General features: G+C 36.2%; 1 protein-coding gene across 1 annotated transcript in view; it reads right to left on the minus strand.

Moving 5' to 3' along the window:
- Positions 1–19,815, minus strand: part of PCOLCE2 (procollagen C-endopeptidase enhancer 2) — a 63,436-nt gene that overhangs the window by 13,832 nt on the left and 29,789 nt on the right. The window contains exons 3-5 of the mRNA XM_016126507.2: positions 10,938–11,193; positions 6,274–6,398; positions 3,478–3,614 (exon numbers count right to left, since the gene is read on the minus strand). Coding sequence (XP_015981993.1) covers positions 3,478–3,614; positions 6,274–6,398; positions 10,938–11,193 — 518 coding nt within the window. The remainder of the gene's footprint in view (positions 1–3,477; positions 3,615–6,273; positions 6,399–10,937; positions 11,194–19,815) is intronic.

The raw sequence follows: 19,815 nt of genomic DNA on the forward strand, positions 1-19,815 counted from the left end.
TGCTAATTTTCTTTCAATTAACATTTGCCACCAATATCTTTTTTTGATTTTATTCTCAAATGCTGTGTTCTTTCATTGTGAAGATGTGTCTTATAAACAGTATATAACTGAATTTTGCTTTGGTATCCAGTCTGAGACTCTTTGTCTTTTCATTAACGATTTGATTCATCAGCATTTATACTGATTACAGATACATCTAAAGATATTTCTACCATTTTATTTTGTGCTTTTTATTTGGCCTGCCCTTTTTATGTTTCTCTTTTTCCTTTTATTTTGGATCAAACTTTTTTTCTCATTTTACGTTTTTCCTCCACTGTTTTGGAAAGTAAAGACTACTTCTACTTTCCTGTAAGTTACCCTAAATTTAACATCCATTTTTACTTCAGTGTATTATAAAGTTTAATAATATCTTCACCCTGTTCTCAAATAATACGAGGACCTCAGAATCCTTCAACTCTTATGACCACTATGTGTTCAGTGTTTCTCCCTGCATCTCAGTCTTCTATCTGTGATCATTTCTGCCTGAAGTACATTTCTTTGGTTAGGGGCTTTTGGTTGTAAACTCTCTCAGCTTTTGTTTAACTGAAAAGGTCTTCATTTCACCCAAATTCACAAAAGAGAGGTTTTTCTGGGTAAATAATTCAAGCTTGACAGTTATTTTGTCTCGGCACTTTGAAGATCTTCTAAGATCTAACTTCCATTGTTGCTATTGAGAAGCCGAGTGTTAGGTTAATTTCCTTTTCTTTGTCATAATCTGTCTTTGCTCTCTGGCTGCTTTCAACATCTTTGTTATTCTGTGGTTTTACTATAATACATGTAGAAATGGATATATTACTATATTTGTTGCTTAAGATTCATTGAGTTCTTGAATTTGATAACTGACATCTTCCATCTGTATTGGAAAAGTCTCAGCTACTATTTCTTCAAACATTAAACTCCCTACATTCTCTATTCTTTATCTAGGAACTTCTGATTAAATGTTTATCAGACACTTTCACTTTAGCGTCTGACTCTTAATCTATCCTTTATATTTTCCATCTGCTTATCTCTTTGTGCTATATTCCAGGTAATTATTTCTCAGTTCCTTAATTCTTTCTGGATAGATGTCTTATCAGTTATTTAACTCATGTATTAAGTTTACACATACACATACACACACACACGTTATCATGTCTCAGTTCTGGAAATTCTATTAGGCTCTTTTTAAATCATTTCTGAAAGTCTCTTGTTTCTTATTCCTACTTTCAATAGCCTGTACTTTGTAGTCTTTTGATTAATGTTTCACATGAATTTAAGCATATTTATTTCACATTCTGAGTCTCATAATTTTACTATATATAGCCTCTGTGGGTCTGATTATACTGTTTGTTTCTGTTGATTTTGTTTACATTGGCTTTTTCTTTGTGTTTTGTGATTCTTTTTCTTTTATTGGGAACTTATGTTCTTTGAAACTTTATAGACACTCTTAAAGCCTAAGTTAAGACGCATTCTTCTAGAGAGAATTTGAGTTTTCTTTCGTCACCCTGGGGAAACTACCAAATTAGAAACTCTTTTAAACAAAATTCTTGACTGTTTTTTTGGAACATTCAGGTAGTGTAAATTGTAACCTTCAAATGCACATGTGGACTGGTTTTTGGTTAGGAATACTCTTCAGAGACTACCCCTTCTTCCCTTTGCCAAAGGCCAAAACCAAAACAGCCAATTTTTCTTACTAACTTCTTTGGGGAAGGGAGAGAATTAGTTCAATCACATTCATGTCACTTTCTAAAGGTCCTTTCTTTATGCTGTGTTCTGCGATCCAATCTCCTTCCTTGCTTGGACCCTGAGCTTTGTCTCCTGTCCCCAAGCATGGTCTATTAAGAATGAAGTTCTAGGTCATCAAGAACTAGCACATGTCCTGAAGGAAGCTGTCACCTCCGAGTACTAGTTTATCTCTTTGGATTTGGGGGCTTCTCATCATGTTTGACCTCGGAGATTTTTTCCAATTAAGCAATGCTTCAACTTTATTATTATTATTTACTTAAGGAACATTGGTGTTTATTCTGGGATGGGTTTAAAAGGTAGCTCATTTTCCATATTGCTAGGAAATGAAACAAAATTATTTTTTAAAATATTTGAATATTGAGAGGAGAGATATGGCATAAAAAGCCAAGCAGGACAGAAAGTCAAGAGAGTTTTTTCTTTTAATTTGGGAGAACTTACGTTTATAGGTTATAGAGAAGGAACAAAAAAAGAAGGCAGAGGTGAAGATGAAAAAAGAGGACTACTGGGTAAAGGAAAGTTTCAAGGGACACAATGAGGAGGTTAGAAGGAGAATACAGATAAAAAAGACTGGTTTTGAATAAAGGAGGGCTCAATAATGGGCCCAAAAGATGTACACATTCTAATCCCTGGAATTTGTGAATAAGTTACCATATATGCAAGGGACTTTGCAGAGATGCTTAAGTTAAGAATCTTGAGTAGGAGAGAGTGTCCCGGATTATCTAGGTGAGCCCTAAATGTAACCATGATCGTCCTCATGAGAGGACGGTTTGACTATCAGAGAGGAGAAGGCAACATGATGACAAAAGCAGAGATAGGAGTAATGTGCTTCAAAGATGGAGGAAGGGAGCCAGAGCCAAGGAATGTAAGCAGCCTCTAGAAGCTGAAAAAAGGCAAGGAAACTGATTTCCCTCAGAGCTTCTAGACAGAAACAGCCCTTGAGTTTAGCCTAGCAAAACTGATTTCGTACTTCCAGCCTCCAGAACTGTAAGACAATAAATGTGTTGTCTTAAGCCACCCCGTTTGTGGTAATTTGTTACAACAGCATTAGAAAAAGAATACAAGAGACATTTTCTTTAGGAATGTAGAAATGGGCCTTTCTCTAACAAGTTTGGGTATAGTAACATTTAAGTTATAACTAACTTGAATATATTAAAAATTCTTAATTATTAAAGTAATACGCCCAATGTCACACAGCTAGTAAGAGGCAGAGCTCTTAGCATCATAAACGTTTGCTGATAAATACACAGAACCTTTCAGGCTCAGTCAGCCGAGATTTGAGTAACAATGTGATGAGGTGCCGCGAGGTTCTGAAAGGTCCAGGACAGATCTCTGATGAAGTAAGCTTCCTGGTTTCCTTGTCTGGATCCTCAGTATTCAGGCCCCTGCTTAGAATTTTCCCCATTCTACTGTGGTGCTGAACTTCACCTTTACAGGGCAGTGATATATCCAGGTATCTGCCCTTGGGACATCACCAACTCAGCTTCTGTTTACCTCTGGCTGCTGAGGCCTCTCTACAGTTGATAATGTTGCCTTACTTTCTGGGTTGGCTACTCTTCATTTTGGTGCTGTATGGAACTCCACTGTCACGGAACCCAAGAATTTGTGAACAAAACAACATAAAAGTCTTCCAGAAAATAAGATGTAACTGGACAATTTAATCAGAAAAGTCTTGGGCCACTAAAACATTCATGAAACAAAACAAGTGCTACTTACGCAGGCGGACTATCACCACAATACTTTCCAATTCTTTTAGCATCATTGACTTCTCCACCATTAAACACAGCCACATAATCATATCGGCAGTAGTTATCGCGCTCAACATCGAACTTCTCAAACTTTAATTCTATAAGCTTTAGTGAAAGCACAACATTAGAAGCATCAAAATATCATTGCTGAATAACCTCAAATGGAATTCCTTCTCCTCCCAGATTTGTAGGGTACCATGATTCTCCTTTGTAAAAATGTATTGTTTAAATTATTTGTTCTTATTTTCATATTTCTTCTGTGAAATTTATATTTCTTGCTGTATTCTTTTGCTTTAATTTTTAATCATCCCAAAAGATCATCTCAACCACGGATGAACCCTAGTTAGGATCTTAAACTTAGGAGTTCTGTTCACTTACAGCTAAGAAAGTATGGAAACACTAGGTAACCCTGGCAACCTACATTGAGACCATAATTGGGTATGTGTTGGAGTGGAAAGAGGGGCTACCTACCAACTTCATTCTTCTTTAGAAGAAAACTAATAGAAATTAAAAAGTATCATCTAAAATGTCCCCTATATTAGTGTGTGTTGGAGCGTGGTGTATGTGTGTTTGGGTGGGTGAGACAGTGGACTGTTGCCGTTCTGAAGGAAGGAGACTGATAGTCCCATCACATGCAAAGGAGTCAAATTCTTTTTGACTAAGGGCTCAAGGAAGTGAGCCTGTGGTGTCTTCATGATTTATGTCTGAAGAATGTGCCTAGCATAGCCAATTGGTAATGTGGTTGATTTTTACAGAGGTTTCATAAAAGCATGATACACAAAGTCAGTGTTAGAGTTCTGAAGTATTTCTTAAATTTTTTTGCACTAGTACCAATAGTAGAGACTTAAATTACTCAAGTTAATAGGAAGTTTTGGTTCAATAGGCACTCATTCCCCTTTACAAGCAGATTTGTTCCAGAGCACCTCCAATGTGTGAATCAAAGTAAATTGTACTGTGTTCATAAATACTCATGGCTCCCAGACATCTGGTCCCCACTCACGTGGGGAGGCAGGTGGGCTGGCAACCCTTCCTACTAGTTACGGAAGATAATGGTCATTAATTCCTATGAAGACAGGCACATAGTTACCAGCCAAAGAAGACTCAGACACAGCAATATGGGTGAAGATGATAATGGCAAGAGCATCATAGAGGGACCAAAGGTAAATTTTGGCTTTGAACATAACTGTCACATATCTATATAGTTACCCACCTTTAAAGAAGTCAAAAACAGTGGTGGGTGAATAATGTCATATTCATACTTAGCATTGCTTTAAATTGTATTAAAATATCTTCTCTTTGTATCCAATAACTTCTCACCAGTTAGTTATAAAATGCCTTCCAGGGTATTAAAAAATTGGCTGAACTTTCTCTAATTAGAGATTAGTCACATAATGATGTTTGGAGAGAAGATAAATAAAGAAATAGGAGGGCAAATGAGAAAGCTATGATTAAAAAAAAAAATGAAGGTAAGTATGTAATAGAAGAAAATGCCCTTAGATTTGAAAAAAATCACATCAATAAAACCCAAATTTAAATTTAAATAATCAAAGAAAAAGACAATAAAAAAGATGCTGAATTGTAATCTCTTCATTATAATGAAGCTGAAATTATTTAGTCTAATATGTATGCAATTGTCACAGAGAGAAAAATGACCAATACAATCTCAAGAAGTACATAATAGTTTGTTTGAGAAATGTAATTTTTAAATGTAATTTTAAATTATAAAATGTTCAATAGATCTAAAGACTCATTCTATAGACTCGTTCATTAATATATTAAATGACGTTTTTCTTCTAAAAAATAAAAGTTTTGGAATTATGATCAAAGTGCCTACATGCATGTGGATGTGCATTCTAATCACTAAGTTGTATAGTATAATTGCCTAAATAATTTTCCATTAAAAAATGATTTTATGGCAAATAGTATTTGTCTAAGTGATACGAAAGATCAGATTAGAAACTTTTTAAAGAATAATGTCACAATGCTCACCATATAGTGGTTGATTAAAGTCTGTAGTGTTTGTAATAATAGGAATTCTTTAAAGTTATCTTCGAAAGTCCACAAAGTAGGCTTGGTCTAGTTCTAGGCTGAGTTCTGTCCTGCTATTAATATCTGAAAGTGGTTCCCAGAAAGGGTGAAAAATTCATATAACTACAAACTAATAAGTACTAGAAAACTAGACCTTTTCTGTTGATTGTTTTAGAGCAATGAATAAAGTTATTTGTGGAGAAACTGCACAATTTTATTTTCAAAACAACCAAAAGAAACCACAAAGCATGCTAGCTTCCACATCAGACCACTTGTTCTTTGAAGAGAAGACATGGTGTGCTTGCATTGGTTTTGTCAAAGTGAAGCAGTCAGGCTGTTTTCAATTTGGTGACTGGGATAGCTGATATGAGGACATATCATGGGTTTGCTATGTGAACAAATGGTAACCTGAAACACACATGTACTTGGGAATTTTTATCTTCTCACAATTAGTCACTGCTGCTTATAACATTTTCCAAATCACATGGGGTTTGCTTACCATTTGTAATTCAAAACTTGTTTTAAAAATTGCAGTTATATAATAAGCAATTGAATCCATGACTTTGCAGGTTAAATAATGCAAAAACAATTTTAATCTAGGTCTTCATATGGAGAAATACCTGTGTTTGGCAGAGCCTTCTTTGCCCTCCATCTATAGCTCTTGAGAGTTGGGCCCCTCACAGTGTCTAGACAATTCACACATCCATACTTTCTTCGTATTTTCAGGGAATCTCACCTGATTCTTTGGGGCTACAATATGCCACACACAAGTGACTCCTGCAGGGTAATCACGGTCTGGCCAGTTGGGGGTTTTAAAAGAGCCAGAAGGTCTTTCAAGGCGTCCTCCACAATATTGATCTCCTGAAGTTATTAAATACAAAAAAAAAAAAAAAAAAGAAGTCCAAGTTTATATCCTCATATAGGTTATGGCAATGCGACCATGAAGAGATTAGGAATTTAGAATATCAGACAGATAGTACAGTAAATAAAGGCAAAGGCAGAAGTTCTTAAATTTTCTCTTAAAAAAGGTCACACTTTCCTCTACACACACACAGTGAATGATCTTTGTTACTTGACATATCACATCAGCAACAAAAGAGTAATGGAATAGAGTCGGGGCCATAGCTTCTTTTCTTTCTTTCATTTTTGGACAAGACAAAACATTCGGATATGCATCAGAAATTACATAGGCTCTACAAATTATATATAGATTTTAAGAACCCTCTAGACAGGTGTGTTAATGAATAGGGTTAAAATCCATGCCCATGGACATTTGAGTTGGTATAGAAGACTCTCATTACCAGAAAACTTTATATGTTAGACATCTTTAAACATTTTTAAGAATAATCTGTTTATAAAAATACATATTTTAAAAAATTTCAACAGAAAAGCATAACGAATTTAAAACGTTACTCCAAATACCACCCCCTAAATCTTACCACAGTTAATATTTAATAAATATCATTTCAGACATCACTATATATATGTGTTGATGGACTGACGGTAATAATTTTAGAAAGATATTTTAGCGCATAGTTCTAAATTTAATTTTTCTTGAATTTAACTACGAAAAACTGAATTGAAAATAAAGGAATTAATATAATTTAATAAAATATTTCTTTGACACAGAAGATAATCATTCTTTAAAAAAATCTCTAAAATTAAGAAGATGTATTTTAAAAACTGAGGTTGGAATAATGTCTAAAATTTTTTATTCATGCAACATTTCAAGCACATACAAGGTAAATAGAATAACATAACTTCTACCCAGTTTCAACAATTATCATCACTCTACTATTCTTTTTATGAACACTGCTACCTAATCCCCACCACTTGCTTTATTATTATTATTAACAAATTCAGGAGAGATCAATTCATATACTCTGAAATGCACAAAACTTACCAGTAAAATTGTGAAAAATGAGTATATCTATGTAAGCCACACTCTCATGATGATATAGAACCATGTCCCACAAAATTCCTGTATCCCTTCCCAGTCAATCTGCTGACTCTCCACACTACTTTTCTGAGCAATTACATATTAGATTAGTTTTATTCTAGATCTTCATATAAATGAAATAATTTAGTACATACTCTTCTGTGTCTGGCTTCTCCTGCTTAGCACAATGTATGATATTCATTTGCATTGCTGTATTGGTAATCTGTTCCTTTACATTTCTGAGTAGCATTCTAGTGTACACAAACACAATTTGTTTACCTATTCTCCTGTTGATATTCGCTTGGGTGTTTCCAGTTTCCATTATTGGGTGAATAAAGCCACGAGGAACATTTTTGTACAAATTTCTTTGTATAACGTATTTTCGCTTTTCTTGCATAAATACCCAGGAATGCAATTCTTAGGCCAAGAATGGATACAGACATTTAACCTCATATAAAACTACTGAAAAAATTTTCCCAAGTGGTAGGAGTACTTTGGTTGCATTACATGCTTGCCATCATTTGATGTTTTAGCCAATCTGGTGGGTATGGGTACGTAACGATATCCCAATGTGGTTTTAATTTGTATTTCCCTGTTAATTAATGATACTGAGTAGTTTTTCATGTACTTATTAGTAATTCAGATATCTTCCTTTGTGAAGTGTCTGTTCAATTGTTGGTCCATTTCTATATTTATGGCGATCTTTATATTTTTATTGTTAAGTTTATAAGTTTTTGTTTATTTTCAATAAAAGTCCTTTACTAGATATTTTTGTGAACATTTTCTCCCATTCTATAGGTTGCCTATTGATCTTTATAACAAAGTCTTTTTATAAGCATTGGTTTTAATTTTAATGAAGTTTGCATGATACATATTTTTCCATCCTTTTACATTCAATTTTGATTTTACGTTTCAAGTGTTTTCTTGTAGACCACAGTGCTGGCCTTTGCTTTATAACCCATTCTAATAATCCTTTGCATTTAATGTATGTATTGAAATGCTTGGATTTAGTGTCATTTTCAATTTTGTTCTGTTTGTTTCACCTTTCTTTTGTTCCATCTGTTCTTCTTTTCCTGTCTTCTTTGGGTTAGTTGAATAATGTTAGTATTCTAATTTAATATTTTCCCTTTTAGCTCTAACTCTTGCATTCTTAATGGTTACTCTAGGGATTACACCTTAAATGTATCACAATCTCACAATATGCCTAGAGTTAATATTGTATTTCTTCATGTAATTTATATGTACTTCTGAATATATACATCAGTATAGTTTCCATTTACCTCTCCATCCTTTGTTCTATTGTTGCCATATATATATATTCCACACATTATAATACTATATGTTATATATGTGTGTGTGTGTATATGTATATATTATATGTGTGTGTGTATATATGTATATATTATATACACTATATATATCACACACACATATATAATGTATGGTGTATATATATATATACACATATACTATACATTATACATTCTACAATACAGTGCTAAATTTTTATGTTGTTTTGAACAGACGTAAGTAAAGAAGTTAAGAGAAAATAAAATAATATATAGTCCCTTATATTTATCATTTCCAGTGGCTTTAAAATCTTTCCATTACCTTTGTGTTACCCTGTAGAGCCATTTCCCTTCAACCTGAGGAAATTCCTTCAATATTTCTTGTGATACACATATTTATTTGAAAATGTCTTTATTTTACTTTCTTTTCTTAAGATTAGATATAGAATTCTGAATTAACAGTTTTATTCCAGCACTTTAAAAATGCTATTCCACTCCCTTCTGGCCTCTTCTGTTTTTGATTAAAAGAAAGCTATCATTCATACCATCTTTTCCCTTTTATGTAATTTGGTTTTTATAATTGATTTTAAGGTTTTCTCTTTGTCTTTAGATTTCTATAATTTAATTTTAATGTGCCTAGGTATGGCTTCATTTTTATTTATCTTGTTTGTGGTTTGTTGGGTTTGGTCTATAAATTGAGACTCTTCACTAAACTTTGGTAGCTTTAAGCCATTATTTCTTCAGATACTTTTTCTGCACTATTATCACTCTTATTCTTCTCAGACCCAAATCACACATTAGACCACTTGATATTATTGTCTCTCTAGTTTTGGGAGCTCTTTTTCTTTACATTTTTACTCTTGGTTCTTCAAACTAGATCATTTCTAATCAAATTCACTGACTCTCTTCTACTATCTCGAATCTGCCTATCAGCCCATCAGGTAAACTTTAAACTTTCAAATTCTGTATCTTTCAGCTCTAGAATTACCATTTTATTCTTTTTTTATAGTTTCTTTCTGTTTCTCTTCTGAGATTCACAATCTGGTTATTACACATATATTTCCATTTAAGTTCTTAAACATATTTATAATAGCTGCTTTAAAGTGCTTGTCTGCTAACTACAACAACTAAATTGCCTTGGGATCAATTTTTATTGACTGCTTTTTCTTGAATATAGACACACTTTTCTTGTGTCATCATGTGATTGGATATTGGACATTATGAATGATACATTATAGAGACTCTAGATTCTGCTGTGTTCCTATGAAAAATTATTTTTGTTCTAGCAGGCATTTCACTGGGTTAGATCCAAGTTCAGAATATGTCTCTCTAGCAGTGGGCAGTAGCTGTAATGTCTGTCAGTTCTTTCATCTTCCAGCTGATGCTTTCATGCAAATCCAACTGAGCTCTTCCCCACATATGTAGAATTTAGCTGTCAGCCAAAGATTAGATTTTTGGGAGATTTTTATATGTATATTTTGTGCTTCAATTTCTCTGTAGCTCCTAGCCTCTCAAATATTCTGGCTGCTCTGTCAGCCCCAGATTCTGTCCTCTGGTATCTCAAAGGAGTAATGCTGCTCTACAGCCCAAAGCAAGAACAGATTTGGGAGTGTCATCAGGCAAAAAGGTTGCAAACCTAACAGATTTTCCTCTGTAGTTATCTTTCAAGGGTAGAGGTCTCTATCTTTGGGTTACTCACATATACTGACACAAAAATATCCCAACACAGAGTGTTAAAAGAAAAGAAAAAGTTTTGAAACAATATGAATGCATGATCCCACTAATACTTTTTAAAAGCTAATGTAAAAGTATATACAATTAAGTACACATAGAAAGGTATGGCACTTATTTCTAGGAGAGGACTGCAATGGGATGAAGGGGTACGTTTCTATATCTGAATGTGTATATATGTATGCAAAGTTCACATTTTTACTCTTATGATTTTCTATTTTGAATTTTTATAAGAATATATATGAGATTTTTTTAAAAAAGATTGATTTTTTTAAAATGACCTTTTGGTGGTTTGGTGGCATTTATTAGTTAAGAACTTCTCTTAAACCTTAAAGGAGTAAATCCATATAAAGTGCCTAGAACAATGTCTGACACACAGTAGGCATTCAATAACTGTGAGCTATCCTTATTGCTGCTATTGCCATAATGTGAAAACGGTACCTCTTTCATTCGGTTCAGCAGCAGAGAACATGGCCATGAAGCCATTCCCAGCTGTGTTGGCATCGGAAATCATCTGCACCATCATCTTGTTGCCACTGGACACAAGGGCTCCAGGCCGGAACGTCCCACAGAAGCGTCCAATACGCTGACCATTGGCATGGCCATTGTACACATCCACAAAGTCATAGCGGCACAAGTTATCACTCTCGAGGTCTATGAATCGGAAATTAAGAACGACTACTTTTCCCTTGGGAACCTGCCGAGAAAAAGGCCAAGTGGAAAACCATGTCATGAAAACAATGTCTAAAGGCTTCACATGTAGCTAAGTACTAAAGTAAACAGATGAAAGTTTAATATCCAACATGATGCTTTTTCTTCCCTCAAATCTGCACTTAGCTAGAAAAGGTATTCCTAAAATATATATATAACTATTCTCTCTGACAAATTCCGCAATTTTCTAGAGTACACAATGTTATTCTTAAGTAGTTTATCTCAACGAAGCTTCAAAATGTTGGATTAATTTTATTAATTGATAAGTCACTGCTTACAAAGAATACAAGTCCTGACTGGACCTTAGCACAGATTTTCATATTCTAAAACACCAAGACATCCAGGGATACTGTTTGGCAAAGAAGCATTTGAATGTCACTTCTCATAAATAATACAATGGGACAATCTCAATATATTGAATATTTCTAACAAGTTAAAACTGAAGGGATTATTTGGCAATTGTGCAGCTAATTTATAGATAATTCACTTTGGATCCTGAAAAATACAGACCATCTACGTATACTGATTACATCAATTGAGTGATTGTTGAATCATCTCTTTTCAAAGTCACCGAATTTTTTATCGTTTGTTTTCTAGATAAAACTTTATTTACCAGGTCACCTTGAAACACAATGCACTGATGAAAGAGATGACTTTTTACTTTCTCTTAAGACTTGGTTTCACCATAATTTCCTCCACATAATTCTTATGATGTGTCCCTTCTTGTTCTGTGAACAAGTAAAAAAAAATGGCTGCAAAAGCATTTGGAAAAATTCTTAGAAAAGTCCCATTTCCTTCCCAGTTCACACCATCTTTTAATTCCTTTGTTCGAGTTGTTTAGTCATAAAGTCTCGATGAGATTTATCTCACATTTTCAACTAGACGAGGCCCCCATTCAATAGCATAAAAATTATGGATGAAAAGGTCAGTGATTTAAAAAAAAAAAAAACATAACCCACAAGCAACACTGGTTGGTTTATATTCACCTTAATTAACTATCTCAGACTCAAGAGTCGATAGATGCTTTAACATAAATATAGCTTCCCCATGTGTTGGTCAGTTCGGTGCCATAATTTTTCTTCTTTATGATAAAAGAAAGTATTTCAGCGCAACCATCTTTTGTGTCAAACATATACACACCCCAACATAGAAACTTTAATGGAGTAGTCACAAGAAGATAAAGATTTTGGCTTGGTTATGGTTTTGTTCTAACTGCTATCTTAATGGTGTGAATATCAGAATGTCCAAAGCCATGGTCTAAGAAAATACAATGTAATTTTTAAACATTCTCACTGAGATACCTGTTATAGAACTTCCTTGGTTTTTGTTTTGTTTTGTTGCATGCAATCTCCATTCATCCCATGATCAGTAAATTGTCAAAATGTGATGTTATGTTACCTTAAATATAAGCAAGCACTCTATGAGTCATAGAAAAATTCCCAGCTAAGGAAAACATTTTGAACTAAATTAATTTAATTTGTGCTGCCCTTGCATGAATAATGACTATTTGTATAAATGTACTGATAAACATTACGGAGGGTAGTTAAAACCTATGAGAATACCTACAGAGTGAGTAGATGAAAAAAAAAGAGATGAGGTCTAAGGATAGAGCCCTGGGGCAATCCAATGTCATCAGTTCCTCAAGATGAAGTCAAACACCACAGAGAATGAGTCAGAAGGTAGAAGGCACTCAGAGGAGTGGGGTGCCCAGAAGCCACGAGAATAAAGTGTGTCCGGGAGAAAGAACTGGTCAGTTGAATCAAGAGGAAGATGAGGACTGAGAAATGACCAATGGGTTTAGCAACCAGAGGTCAGTGGTGACTCTAACAAAGCTGTTTTTGTGGAGCAGTAGGGACAAAGCCTGATAAGAGAAGAATAAGGATCTGCGAAAAAATACAGTGAGAGAAACTAGTGATAATGAATAGAAATAAGCTTTTCAAGAAGTTTTGCTGGGAGGATGAACATAGTAATATGAGGGTTGCTGGAAGGGGTAGTGAGGTCAACGCAGGATTTTACAATGGGCTATATTAAGACATGTTTGCATGCCAATGGGAATAATTCTGTAGAGAGGGCAAAACTGATGAAGTAAGAGAGAAGGAGAATTACTAGAGAAATGAGCAAACAAAGGGAGATTTGATTTGAGGCACAGATAGAGGAGGCAGCCTTACATAACACTATGGATGGTTCTCCCAGTGAGAGGAGAGAAGGCAGAAACAGGTAGGTTAGCAGATAAGATTGTGAGAGCATAAGAAACTTTTCTTTTGATGGCTTTTCTTTTCTTAGTGAAACAGGCAACAATGACATCAGCAGCAAGAGCGGATGCAAGAGTAGCTTTGAGAGTTGGAGAACAGAGATGTGCAAATGGACTAGGGAAATGCAGCTGCCTGCCATGCCGCATTCAGTTCCCTGAGTGGAGGTGCAGAGCGGGTGAAGAGTTGAATTTAAGCAGTGGTGGGTGAGGGGCTGGAGGGGTGGGGGTCGGAGTGTTTGCTAAGTGAAGACTATGGAAGAAGAGAGGGCCAAGAGAGTTGAGGATATAGGCAAGGGAATGACTGTAATGGTAGACCCCAAGCTGGGTAAGGACAAAAATCAGGATATAGTGGTGAAGGCAAGGTTATGACAAAGGAAGTGGGTGGCTGAGGAATGATGGAGGAGAAGCTCATTGGAGGAGAGGAGGTTAAAGACTCAAAAGGATCATTTACAAAGATATTGAAATTACTATGAATTATGACAAGAAAGAATGTTGAAGACAGCAACAGTGAGTCAGGAGTTAAAATTTATAAGAAATGAAAAGAGCTGTCCTGAGGTCTTTAGATGACCACAACAAGGAGAGGAACGGGGCAACACAGTCTTGTTTCATTAAAGTTCTCGGTTCTTGGAAACTAAGAAAATTCTGCTGATTCATTTCTGTGGTCAGGCTGTTAAAATGGATATAGGCTTTGGATACTCATCTCCTATGAGATATATCATCCCTTCTCAGAAGTTCTTTACTTGGCCCCATTGCAAGGAAAAGTTGAAGCTTCTCTGAGAATGAGAGACAATATGTTCAGCAATAGAAACTGATTACATGATTGCAATTTTGAATACATGCTGATGATCCCAAGAACCCTGGCAAGCATTCTTCTGAAGGAAGGATAAAGAAGAAATCTGTCCCAGTTGTGGGTCTGCTGTAACCAGAGACGAATGCCATCTTGCACTAAAGGTCAAAGAGAAATTCTGTGGCAAGCGAGATGCATCCTGCAGCAAACCCTTTCACTATAACACAGGAGCTATTCTTCATATTTATGGGTAATCAAGATTGTCTAATGCCCTGTGATGCAAATTTTGCTAAGAGTTCCTGTATTGCTATTCTAAAGGACTTTGGAAAGCATATTCTCTGAAGATGACCCTTCCACTTGAAGAATCTATAGTCTTACTTGATTTTTCTTTGTTAAGAATATTTTTAAATAGAGAAAGATACTTAATATAATATAACAAACACCTGGGCACCAATAATTCAGAACTGGCTATTGTTAACATTTTGTCAACACATTTTTAAAGTTTCCTTTAATGAAATAAATTAAAATTTTCAGATAAAATGAGGTTTTCTTGCCCTTGTTTTAGGCTCTATTTCTCCCTCCTTTCTCAAAAACAACCACTTATCATTCAAAATACTTTCATATACAGGTATACGTATCCATGCAAAATATATTGTAGTTTTGTGTCAGTTTTAAAAATTAATGAAAATGGGATAATGCTGTACATATCACTTGACAATCTAGGCATCCTGAGTGAGGAAGAAGTGGGGAGAAATTAAAAAAAAAAAAAGCACAAACACATAGGGCTTTCGCAAGCTACTCCTTCTGCCTAGAACACTTTCCCACTTTTGCCCTTCAGTAATTCATGCTCAGGATCCGTTTAAAAGTCACCTCTTCCTGGAAGCACCCCCAGACCTCCCACAACTTTTACTCAAGATGGGCTGTGAGCAGTTAGCAGCCTGCTCTTTAGGTCTCTGAGCATGGGATGGCTCAACCCATTTACTCTCTCATCATCAGTTTTCCCTGAAAGGTAAGAGTTCTAGGAGGCAAGGATCCCTCCACTTTGTTCATTGTTGCATCCCAAGTCTCTGGACAGTGTGTGGTCCCAAGGAGAGGTGCCTCATGAAGATTTGTTAATGCATGAATCCATCCAGAGCTAAATGGAACACCAGCTCCTTTGGACAAATCTTGGACCAGGCATCTCCTAAGCGACTCCACCTCTTGCAGTTCTAATAGCTCCTACACTGTCCAGCATCAGATCTCCAGAAGGCTGTTCTCTTTTCTAAGCTATTCTTTACAAAATGAAAGATAAATATCTTTTGGGAAACTTTATATTTCAAATCTCCTGTACTACTAACACTTAATGTGGAGACTCAATTAAGAAGCTTTTTTGGTGGCAATTAGACATGACCAGGGGATTCATTATCTGCCTGTAGAAAAACAATTCTATGTTTGTGTTTTCTCCTACCAACAGCCAAGTCCTATGTGAGCCAAAGCCTAGTTCCGCAACAATAGCCTCAGCTCACCCCACAGCCCCTGGGATGTTCCTGTTGTCACAGGCTAATGTGCCAAGTCTCTCAATGTTGATGCCAATGCTGGGGCTGCTGACCTAGAACGAACAGGAAACTGCATTTTAAGCTGATGGTTTGCATTTTCAAGATAATATGAGCAAAATGCAAATATAAGACCAGCTTCTTTTGTATAGCAGATTTCTGCAGAAATAGTAACATTCCTTTGTGTCTGCAGTGTCTTCTCCCAATATACCATTTATTCATTTGAGTAAAATGTCCTCTTTCTGCAGACTGCGTGATTTTTTCCAAAGCCATTGTTTTAATCTTCTAAGATTTTCCTCTTCCACAAAAAGATCTTAGGGAAAGCAAGTGTGTTCTAAAATGCAGGGCACATTTAATTTACATAAAGTTCCAGAGGTCACCTCACATATACCACTAAATATAATCCAGAAAATTTTATGTAGAAATATTTGGCTATATTTTTAGAAGGGGATAAATCAGAAGGTTACAAGATTTTATTACTGTATATTCATGTATATTTGAATAATTCTCTTTTTAAAGAGAGACTCATGAACATTTGGAAAATAAAAGATATTTCGATTAGTAGTAATAACGTGATGTTGTGAACTTTTTTTTTGGTTGAGGATTTCGCAAAACAAACAGACAAAAAAAACCACAAACCCTTTATACCCTAGATGTCTGGAATAAGGAAGAAAACCTCCAACCATATTAAGCCCAGCCCAGAGGCACGAATGGAGATTGGATTAAACCCCTTGCTGAAAACTGTCCAAAACTTTCCCACTGCATGTAGAATAAAATCCTCACTTAATTTACAGCCACACTCTTGGGCTGTGTATTTTTCTAAGCACTTGACACATATTATTTCATTTCATCCCTAGTAAGGGAGGTGATAGATAATTTGGAGCAATCATAAAGTGAGAAAATGTGGTATTGACAAGGTAAATGCTGTAATATCAATGTCCCACGCAAAAGTATAACTAGTACCTCTAGCACCACTATTGTGACTCCCTGACCTCTCTGTGGCTGGCCACCTGGGGTGAGAAGGCAATCAGTGGTCACTAGTACTTCTTGAGCTGAGAAAAGAAAATGCATCTTTGACTGAAGGCTTGGCTACAAAATGAACAGGAAACTGGGCTTCAAGCATGCTTCTTCTGCAAATGCTGCCCTAAGGGTGAAGGAGAAAATGTCAGAGGGAAAATCATGGCTATGGCGGCTGCTGAGCACGGCAAGGATTACTAAACTCAAGGCTGCCAAGAGAAAACACAGATGGGAAAGACGTGAAGGAACAACAAAGCAAGATGGGGGTCAGGCAACCATACCAAGAGCTGCTGGGTTAGGTTCTGCTTGGAGGAAGAAGTAAATTTAAATATATATTATTCCTTTTCACATATGTGCATCTTTGGGTTTTCCTTTGGCTAATGATGTCGCTAGGACCCTACTGTGGATGTAAGTGATGACAAATCATCTGAGCAAGTTATGCATTCGTCATCAACTTTCCTGACAACTGAGCTTTTTTAGCTGTTTGCTCTTGAAAGGCATTACTGCAAAATAAAGTATTAGCAAACAATAAAATTAAAAAGCACTATCAAACAATGAAATAAAGGTTTATAATCGAAGAGCTGTAGATTTATGCATAGCAATAAATAAGATACCACTCTAGCAAAAGCAGTCAGACCATTCTACAGCAGGAGGCTTAGCCTCCATTTCCCAGCATGCACAGCAAAACTGTACTTCTCATGTTGTCCACAGAAACAGGCAACTGGTATCCTGGCGGCTTCATGCACCTCACTGGCCACGGCACCAACCACAGCACTGGTACCACATGACTGACAGCAGCAGCAGCATCAAATATTCATCCCCCTACCCCTACCCAAGACTGGAAGAAGTAACTGAACCTACAGCTTGGTGTCCAAGCTGTTTCCCATGACTCTTGTGGGTAAAGAATGCTATCCTTGAAATACATTAATTGTGTCGGAAAAGGGTTAGGAGAAGATAAATGGTTCTTACTGGTTGTCTTTGACTTTTAACCACATGCTGAAGGGAGAATTCTGGGCACTGCATATGTGTATGACACACTTCTAGACAAGACTATGGCAGAAGATGGAAGTACAAAATGAAGCTCCACCAAACCCATCCCGGATTACTTTAAAGCAATGATTAGGAGTAGTATTTCTTTAAAACAATGAAAAATCTATGACAAATGATAAATCATATGAGATGCCCAGAATGACAGGTACACATTGGAACTGTCTAGGAAAAATGAGGTCAAATAACCACCCCAGCCTTAGGGCATCAAGGTCTCTCCTCGAAAGTCTGAAGCTGCCCCACTGTATTCTAAAAACCACAGGCTGACTAAACGAATAGCTGCTGAAAGAATAAAAGGATGAAATAAAAACGATGCTTTCCTGTTACTTGCAGAATAAAATCCAAACTCCTTAGAACAATGGTGTGCAAGGCCCACCCCAGTCCGATGTTCTGGTCTCATCTACCCCCAGCCCTTTTCTTTTCCTCTGTGCGATCACATGTACATTCCCTAACTAGACGCTTTTCTCCTTTTATCAGACTGTCAACTGCCTGATTTCAAAGTCTGGGCCAAAGGCTCCTTCTCTAGGAACCCACCACCCTCCCACTTCTCAACCAGTGTGACCAGACTATGGGGGGCATTATGTTCCCTCTTTCAACTGCCAGAGCCCACTGTTCTCCCCTCTCTTTTGGTAGACTCCTCAGCGTCTACAGAGTCCAACAGGGTCTCGTGGGGTCTGGGATATATCCATTGCCTCACAGTGGACTGTGAAACTGTCGCAGGCAGGACTGTTCCATTCTGATTCACCTGTGCCTGAATAACTGCACCCACATGCAGCTGGGGGCTAGGCACCAAAAAAGTACAATGAAGGTGAAGACAGAGATGGGGAAAATTTTCTATCTTCACTTCATATATTTCATTCTCATATCTCTGAATGCTTTTGGGATTTCCTATGTCAGCTGATTATTTGTTTTGCAAATTAACAAGTATTCATTAAATACCAGCTGCTGGCACAGCAGCACACACCCAGCTAGGATTAAACAGAAACTCCGTGTGACCCCAAACCCAGCAGTATCTCCCTGGGACAAGCTGGCATCCCACTAAGACATGTGAGAGATGGCACCAAAAGTTTGTAAAAATATCTGTCCCAAGCAGTCAGCTTTGTTATAATCTCTCGATCTGCATAAACAAGATTATATATATTTTTTAAAGTAGGGATATTCATTTCCTTTTCTTAGCTATTTCATAATAGGAGACTGCTGATAGGTCATAGAAGTGAAAGCTAGCCAATTTCTTCACATCTTCGAAAATGGAGCAAAGTACTTAAGTCATTTTAGGTTATTCTTCCAATTCTCAAGAAGTTGTCAACATGAGTTAATGGAGCATAGGATAAACACAGCTGGTGGAGATTCTGGGGAAAAAGCCAGTGGTACGCATTGTCTGACAGCAAGCCTTAAGGGAAACAGACATAAAAGCCAGGGAAGAGTTCTGCTAGCTAGCTAGGGCCCTTTTTGTTGTGCCTTCTTCTTTATGACACGTATTATTTTTTTTGGAACACTTTTATAGAATAGAGCTGATGTCTATGTAATTATCTAAGAAAAAATATGAAATGACATTATTAAGAAAATACTTTTATAATCTGTAATGTCATCTGAGAAATCTGTAATGGATCAGGAACACATAGTATTTTACTAGGAATGAAACAAAAAGCCCTTCCCTTCTGGGATGAGAGAATTCACAATGAAGAAACAAACACATTTAAAACAGAAGGATGCAAATGTGAGCAGCCAGTGTTCTCGAGTCAGAAACAGGGTTTATATAGCAGCATTAGGTTGCTACAAGAGAACTACAATTGTTTTCAAATCTAATTCGTGTATCAAAAGAATTAATGTCCATAGTTTACAATATAAAGTAGTTCTAGTTCTACCAGACTATAATGGAAAATAACTGACCTTGCCCCTCCTTCCCTGATTCCCTGATTCCCACTCTTCAGAGGCAACCAGTTTTATTCTTTTGACTGATTTTATTTGGAATTT

The sequence above is a fragment of the Rousettus aegyptiacus genome, unplaced genomic scaffold (assembly GCF_014176215.1).
Source record: "Rousettus aegyptiacus isolate mRouAeg1 unplaced genomic scaffold, mRouAeg1.p scaffold_m13_p_4, whole genome shotgun sequence".
NCBI classification, from domain to species: Eukaryota; Metazoa; Chordata; class Mammalia; order Chiroptera; family Pteropodidae; genus Rousettus; species Rousettus aegyptiacus.